We start from the raw sequence: 8542 nt of genomic DNA, 5'->3' as shown, positions 1-8542 counted from the left end.
AACCACTACAGTACCTACTGTAATTCTTATTGTTGCCTAAAATTCAAGAGTCGTGGCATTAATTTGGTCCCTATTCTAGTATTTGTCTTTATAACCTCTGTCACTTATAAATTTTTCACCAAAATTTTAAGCATTGCAGAACAAAAAATATTCAAAATGTTTCAAATATTCCTGCTGAGTGTTGCTGTCACCGCCTCAGCTGACAAAATGAGTCCCTTCATAGTAGGGGGCAGTGAGGTTTCAATAAATGACTGGTCCTTCATAGCCTTCGTACAAATAACTGACGGGCCTAATGTTGCGGCGTGCGGGGGGTCTCTCCTCAGCTCCCAAACTGTGCTGACAGCAGCTCACTGTCTCGATGATTTCACCAAGAAAAAGAAAGTCAAAGGGTGAGTCAGTCATTTTAGGCTTGAATTTTCCTGTTTAACCAATAATTAACTTATAGCTGTCTCATTGACTTTGCAAAATTTAGCTAAATAAGAGTAAGTAGGTCGAGTAGGTACATTAACCAAAATTTTGCCAGAAATGAAGAGCAAATCTTCAATGCTTGCAAATAAAATAACTCGCTCCGGATTAGATAGCATTTGTGACGTTCCACGGCAAAAGGTACCATATGGCGGCTGGCGCTGACGTCGCATAGCGCCGCAATAATATTGGAGCGGCGTTAATAATAGCGTAAGCGCCAACCGCCATAAGGTACCCTTTGCCGTGGAACGTCACATTTTAATTTTAACTGTTTCTATATGATATGTATGATCCAAGAAAAGAACTAAATCAGCAAACTATTATTTCAGCGTATCATTCAGGATTTATATGGGCCACTCGTCATTAGAGCAAGCGAAATTGACGCGAAGTGTCTTGAACTACGAGTCCCACAGGAACTATTCACCTGATGATGTGATCGTGACATTTGACATCGGAATCATGTTCCTGTCGAGACCTGTCAAATTCAGGTCCAAAGTGCAAAAGGTGATATTACAACCGAAGTTTAGTGCCAGAGTTGACAAGAAACTGGCCGTGGCTGGGTGGGGTAATGTAAGTTGAATTGCTTAACAAACAACAGCAGAGAAGGGTCAAACAGAAAACTGTGTTACGTCTCTCCTGTAGACATACACAAGATGATAAAATCATTACTTACATGCCCACAATTAAGCTGTTAACTAATTGCCCACAGGAGAGAAAAATGTATAGAGTTCGCACGAACACACTAGTTTTCTCTCCTGTGGGCAATTAGTTAACAGCTTGTGGGCATGTAAGTAATGATTTTGTCATAGTTCTCTAAATAAAAGGAGGACCTTTTCACGTGGATAAGGGTTAAATAACAAAATTAACCTTTAAAGCCCTTAACTCTTGTGTACGTGAGAGACTACAGGAGAGACGTAACACAGTTTTCTGTTTGACCCAGAAACGCAAAGACGAATGGATAGGTACTAATTTTATCCATAACTATATTTCCAAAACTATTGTCGAATTTCAGACAGATTTGAACGATGCAAAAGGAGGTATCAGCACGAGGCTAAAAGCGGTCGTGATGAGTTCGAATCCGAATAAGAAATGTAATCTGAATGGAGTCATCTGCACCACACCTCAAAAAGGATTTCCATACACGTGCGTAACCTGCACTGTCATCAATCAATCAATCAATTCTTTATTCGTTCATCACAGGTTCATAAATAGGTGGTAACTTAGTATCCTAAGGAAGTATCCTAAAGTTAGGTAAGGTCAATATGGCGAAAACCGTCTATCAAGTAAAACCGTCGACAAGCACTTTCATCGCTTATAACGCTTGAACACATAACTATTCCACAAACAGAAGGTCGATAGAGCAGAAGGAGCGAAGCCCTTCTTTTCTGTGTCAGAGCGAAGTCCGAATATATATAAATACCTACAAGAGTTTTTACTTTTTGCCCTGTGACGGTCTTCCCAACCAAAAATGTACTTATAGGTATGGTGGTATTCGTCGCATTTACCTCGGGTACTTTTATTTTGCGTGGTTCCATGCCTTCTCAATCAATCATATTTTTACATAAAAATACATGAATAAAAAATATTAACAGTAAGTAAACTAATTCTTTCCAATCTTGGATGTTTGTTTTATGGAGGCATTTTTTTTCTAGCGGGGACTCTGGCGGCCCTATGGTAAATGCCAAGACCCATCGTCAAGTCGGTATCGTCTCTTTTCGAGATATGGAGACGGGGGTAACAGGCTTTACCAGCATACCATATTACTGGGATTGGATCGAGAAGACACAACTCAAATTGTTCAAAAGATTTTGCAAAAAGGGAAAGTAAACTATTTGTCTAATGTACAAATATCTCAGGAGGTTGGCAAAGGAATTGCGCCGTGATTTTGGAGCTATATCTAGTTTATTTATTACATTTTAACTTCATGCAGCTAAACATTCAACCAGTCTGTGATGGCATGAGCAGGATGGCGTACACTGTATGCCCCTGCTCATTGCCCTGCTCACTGGCCTGACGGCAACCCAGGGCATGAGCAGGATGGCGTTCACAGTACGCCCCTGCTCATTGCCCTGCTCACTGGCCTGACGGCAACTCAGGGCATGAGCAGGATGGCGTTCACAGTACGCCCCTGCTTATTGCCCTGCTCACTGGCCTGACGGCAACTCAGGGCATGAGCAGGATGGCGTTCACAGTACGCCCCTGCTCATTGCCCTGCTCACTGGCCTGACGGCAACCCAGGGCATGAGCAGGATGGCGTTCACAGTATGCCCTTGCTCATTGCCCTGCTCACTGGCCTGACGGCAACCCAGGGCATGAGCAGAATGGCGTTCACAGTATGCCCCTGCTCATTGCCCTGCTCACTGGCCTGACGGCAACTCAGGGCATGAGCAGGATGGCGTTCACAGTACGCCCTGCTCACTTATTGCCCGCCGTCAAGAGCCTACTGTAAACGAAGCATATATTTTAAATATATATCTTTTCGCGATTTGTTTTAAATTAAGAATTTATTTAAATTGTACCTATGATGAAACTGGCAATTAATTATTTATTGCATTTGATAGCGATTGATATTGTATTCGTCTTTTAAGTATCTCTCCTGTTACAATAATTTATTCGGACCTATTTTTATACATTAATAGGTAAAGCAAGTTATGCTTAAAACAAAGACATATCGTTGGCCCAATATTACAGGGTTGTTACATTTTCCAGGGGCCAAATTCGACATGTACAACTGTCAGATTTCGCATCCACGTCAAATCAACAGTTGATTTTATCGCATACTGAGTGTTGATTCCATCAACGGTGGATAATATCATTTAGTACAACCAAAACTCAACTCTAAATTAAGGGTGGTTCGGTTTGGTTTGCTTGTCACCCTAACTGTGGATTGTTAATGTCAAATTTTGACATTGTACGTATTTGAGAACTTATGATTTTTTCCACATCAACGGGAGATCAACACGATACGTCAAACGTCGCTTGTCGAATAGGGGTCCAGATAGTTAAAATATTAAACAAAACAATGTTTGCGTACTTTTGGCGTTGCGTTTACCACTGTACCTTTTGTCATAGCAACCAATAATTATACCTAAAGCTATATTCGACAAATTTTATCGACTTGCCGATCATTAAATAACTATTACAATTTATGTAAATTTTTTTCAATTACCCAGAAATTACCTTTTTCTTAACTGACCGATTAAATGTCTTTATAACCAAGAAGTAAGTATGGGTCTATTAATGGTGAATTAGTATTTTTTAAACTGGATATTACGGTATTTATATAAGTATCTATAATTCCAGGGTTTTTTCGGAGCAGCTACTTAGTAAGTTTTTTTGCCAATAATGGCATTTGCGACGCGTCTTGACATTAATTTTTTTTAAGGCTATCGTTAAAAACGCTATATGCGTGTGCCATACGGGGTAAATGTAGCTCCTCTCAGTAAAGCGACTTACCCACACATACACAATGACGCGTGTACAGACGTGCCGTGCACACATATAAACGCAAATGTTTTTTGATGTATGACGTGTCCGCCCTGTGGGCACAGACTTACTTACTGACTTTAATTTCTAGGTAAAATGAACTTCAGTGTGTTACTAATCCTTATTCTGGCATTTGCATCTGCAAAACCCGAGATGAAAGGATTTATAGTGGGAGGGCAAGAGGTGTCCATAAGCCGTTGGCCTTTCGTAACTTTCATAGAAACAACCAGTAGCCATATGATGGTTTCGGTGTGCGGGGGGTCTCTTCTTAGCTCCCAGACTGTTCTGACAGCTGCCCACTGTTTGGACGATGTCACGGACAACAAAAGGAAAATGAACGAGTGAGTCTTTCTATTTTGCATAGTTGTGGAATTACTGGAAATCCGAAGGAATTCACTGCAATTCAGATACTGCCTCCAGAATAGGTTGTAGGCGTATAATTATACCAAGATTGAAGCGCTTAAAATGTACAAATTGTAGGTATAAACAGCAAAACTCCTAGCTGTAGGTACAGTACATCGGTGGACCTTATTACAAAAGGTATGGTCCATCGATGTACAGTACACGATGTGGGCGATGGTACACTTTGCTTCATCGCACCTAGGCAAGCGAGAAATGTGCTAACGAACGAAAGAGACAAACTTATGTTCAACAATAAGTGTAACAAATATGACATACCTACAATAGAACGAAACCAACAGCCAGCTTTCTAATTTATAAACAATTTTCAGATATAGCTTCACAATATATATGGGTCACTCCTCATACAAGAGAGCCTCCGTGGCTCGCAGAGTAAAAGACTACGAGACCCCAAGAGAATACGACCCTGACAACGAAGACGTGATAGCAGACATAGGCGTCATGTTCCTCCATACTCCGGTCAAGTTTCTGCCCAACGTGAAGAAGGTTATACTGTTTAATCGAAGGTTCAGTCCAACGAGAGATAGGCGTTTGGTGGTGGCTGGTTGGGGTAAGGTAAGCATCATTTATGACCTCTCTCGTCGAAAGAGGGTCTCTTTGCTCATTTTGTCAAAAAGTTTATACTTATACCAGTGGGGAGACACTCCTGACTTCGGTCGAACTCGGCTCCGTTCGGCTCAGCATTGCTCCGAGCAATTATTAGGGTTGGCACCACTTGACTTCCTTTTGCATGCACGACTACAGATAACATAATCAGTTGAATTTTGACAACCCTAAATAGCCGAAAGGGATAGTGCCATATATTAGAAAGGGATAGCATGATTCGATCCTGAATCGCTGTCAAACTTTGGGTTTGTAGGAAGTGTCCTTTCTGTGCGGTAGTACTATTATTTCTTCTGTGCTTAAACTGATATATTATAGGAGGTTTTATTTATTTAAACTTTATTGCACACTAAAAAATTGTACAAAAGGCGAACTTAATGCCAGAAGGCATTCTCTACCAGTTAACCCTCGGGCCAAACAGAGAACAAGTAGTATAGGTGCAAGAAAAATTAAAAGTGGGTTAATTTAATATTAAGCATAAATTTTATGTTGAACAACATACTATTTCAAATATACATATTGCTACAATATACTTACTTATACATAGGTACATAACATACTAATATACATATATGTGTACATGTAATATATATATAAAGATATATATATATATATCTACCTGCTTTCAGATTTTTATGAGACTTAGCTAAGAGACTTTTCTAGAAGGTGTCTGCGCAACTTGATTTTAAACAGGTTCAGTCTAATAGGAGGGTAAGGGTTTGGGGGTGGTTGCTTGGGGTAAGCTTCATGGCTCCTCTACACGATGGGCCAACGCCGGCCACTCCAAGGGACGCAGCTATGCGGTAGAATGAGATAGCAACATCACTTGCTCCCTCTAACGCATAAATGCGTCCCTTGGAGTGGCTGGCGTTGGCCCATCGTGTAGAGGAGCCATCATTTATGATACCTCTCGCGTCGACAGATGGTCTCGGAAAGTTTTCATATACAGGGTGGAAAGATAAGTCGGGCCCTGGAGGGAAACTACCTTAAATCCTTAAGCTGGCTCATTTTACTTAAAGGAGACATTCCTTTATTTTTAAAAAGAAACAAAAGTACCTACATTAAAAGATGTTTTCGTTTTTCCTTCAATTTTGCTTGTCTAAAAAAATCTTGAGTACTAAATATTAGATTTTATGGATATTTTATACGACAGACGAGTGTCAGACCTAATGTTTCTTGGAGAAATGTTATCATTAACATTAACTGTATCGACTAGTACAATAAAATTACGAGTTTTTATTTTTTGGAATTTTTAGTCGGTTCGAGTCCCGGGCGTGGCAAGCGAGTTTTAGAAAATCTTTGAATGCAGTTTTGTGTCTTTTTAAAAATAAAGGAATGTCTCCTTTAAGTAAAATGAGCCAGCTTAAGGATTTAAGGTAGTTTCCCTCCAGGGCCCGACTTATCTTTCCACACTGTATAAAAACTGTGGAGCACATTTACCCATTGTGGAGCAAAGTAGGCAACTTAACGGTGCTTTGGGTTTCAGACCGGTCCCTCTATGAATAGCCCCACAAGTCTCAAACTTAAGGCCGCAAAACTGGAAGCTATATCTGCCAAAGATTGCATTCGCCATATTCCACTTATAAATGTCAAATCGGTGGTGTGTACTGCGCCGTCCAAGGAGTATGCTTTCAGGTACCTAATCATAATAATAATTGAGCCTATGTGACTGGTTCATGGGTATTGTTGCGCCTGTAAACGGGTTCCAGCAGGCGTTCTATGTGACATTAAAGCTCTCCAAGGGGCCTCTACGTGTTGGATCTATTATCCCCATGCAAGCCTATCAAGAGACCGGGATTACCTATAGGCATGTGAAATCCAAATATTCAGCCTATTATACGTCACACTGCAACATTAAACTTGTCTTAAAGGGCCTCTGGGCTGTTGGCTTCGGCCCCACGCACCTTGGCTTCAGTCCAGGTCCGATACCCTATAGTCCCGAGATATGGTCAGACAAATTAAATTGTAAAGTGAAATCATAGACTAGGAATCCTCTAGACCGAGTTTAGAGCAATTATTTCATGAAACCGATTATGCCAAAAATACGGGGGTGCGCGGAACGAGGTGAGCGAGATCCCGTGCCGTGAATGGTCACAACAAAGACTCTTTTGACTCGAAAATGGAGTAAAATTACCGTATGCGTGGCAGTGGGGGTAGAGCTTCTATGTTAAGTCTGGAGGATGTCTTGTCTGTGAGTGAAATAAATGTCCCCAACTCGCTTAGGTCAGCGTTAGGGGACTAAGTTAGAGACCAATTCCTCTCTTGAATGAGAGGAGTTCTGTGCCCAGCAGTGGGACGTCATAGCCTGAATTAAGGTTAAGCTTCTGTATCTGATCCTTGAGACAGCTACCTAGCGAGAGTCTCTCAAGGTTTTCGGAACTATCTAACAAGGACTATGGGAACAATGATCGTCGAATCAACATTCTACATTCCTCGTGAGGTAAGTCCGAGGCACTGGACTTGTCCTCGGCTTTCAGAAGATTCTCATCATGGGGTATGGTGACGTTAACGAGCTATATCAGGCGTGGCTCACTCCGCGATTTCGTCGCTTTGCTACAGGTAGCTAAAAGTACATCCGATTCATCCCAATTTTGGGGAAAGCCATAAGCCGCGCGTGGCGCTGTCGCCACCTAGCGGCCATATCTGTGCTGATCGTTGCATTTTGTTAGAGTGAGTTTTCTGTACCTAGTACTATTATTTATTCTGTGGCTATATTAATATTTTTTTTTCAGTGGCGACTCCGGCGGGCCATTGGTGAAACGTTCCAGCCACTACCAGCTAGGCATAGTGTCCTTCCGACACGAGGACAGCGGGGTCACGGTGTTCACCAGCGTGCCCGATTACATCGACTGGATAAAAGAAACGCAGCTCGCGCTTTACCAGACACATTGCAAGAAATAAAAAGTTGTTTTAACGTGTTCTAACCTATTCTAACCTAATAGTTCTAACCTAATAATTCTTATAGGAATTAACTATCTGGGAGTATATAAATGATAATCCGGAATACTTAATTAGAACATGTATTACTTAGTACACGGCCGGGGGAAAACTAAGGAGCAAGCCGCGCGGTGGGCATTCCGTATAGCGCGGGGAATGCTGACCACGTAATCTGTCCCTATAGTTCTAACTGAATTATTCTAACCAAATCCACTGTAAATTATGAATTTATATCACTACACCCTATAAAACAAATTCCCCCGCCGCGTCTGTCTGTTTGTGTGTATGTATGTTCGCGATAAACTCGAAAACTTCAGAACGAATTTTCATGCAGTTTTCACCTATCAATAGAGTGATTCTTGAGGGAGGTTTAGGTGTATAGTTTGTTAAGGTTTTGTAAACCGTGCAAAGCCGGGGCGGTTCGCTAGTCGTCATATAAAGTCTTAATATCAAGAGAACTCGGTTGGCACTTATTGTGTCTTGTTTCAGGATTCATATTGTTATTTCCCGCATTTAAGGGTCAATTTCTTAGAAACTGTTAAGTATTTGATCTTATATACCCTACACAAATTTCAACCTTATGTCCTATTACTGTAGACCGAATATAAACGTACGAATAATAGTCATGTTT

The 8542-nt window shown here is 41.1% G+C and overlaps 2 protein-coding genes across 2 annotated transcripts; both read left to right on the top strand.

The window, feature by feature from the left end:
• Positions 1 to 77: 77 nt before the first annotated feature.
• Positions 78 to 2301, top strand: LOC134674092 (chymotrypsin-1-like). The gene is made up of 4 exons (XM_063532145.1): positions 78 to 389; positions 795 to 1035; positions 1478 to 1608; positions 2118 to 2301. The coding sequence occupies exons 1-4, from the start codon at positions 157 to 159 to the stop codon at positions 2290 to 2292; spliced, it is 780 nt and encodes a 259-aa protein (XP_063388215.1). The 5' UTR covers positions 78 to 156; the 3' UTR covers positions 2293 to 2301.
• Positions 2302 to 3682: 1381 nt separating this feature from the next.
• Positions 3683 to 7881, top strand: LOC134674051 (chymotrypsin-1-like). The gene is made up of 5 exons (XM_063532100.1): positions 3683 to 3791; positions 4043 to 4292; positions 4683 to 4926; positions 6461 to 6609; positions 7707 to 7881. Exons 2-5 carry the CDS (start codon positions 4048 to 4050, stop codon positions 7873 to 7875), a joined length of 807 nt encoding a protein of 268 aa, XP_063388170.1. The 5' UTR covers positions 3683 to 3791; positions 4043 to 4047; the 3' UTR covers positions 7876 to 7881.
• Positions 7882 to 8542: the final 661 nt, after the last annotated feature.

Source organism: Cydia fagiglandana, chromosome 19 (genome assembly GCF_963556715.1).
Source record: "Cydia fagiglandana chromosome 19, ilCydFagi1.1, whole genome shotgun sequence".
NCBI classification, from domain to species: Eukaryota; Metazoa; Arthropoda; class Insecta; order Lepidoptera; family Tortricidae; genus Cydia; species Cydia fagiglandana.
The sequence above is the reverse complement of the archived record's forward strand: the minus strand, read 5'-3'. Positions and strand labels throughout refer to the sequence as shown.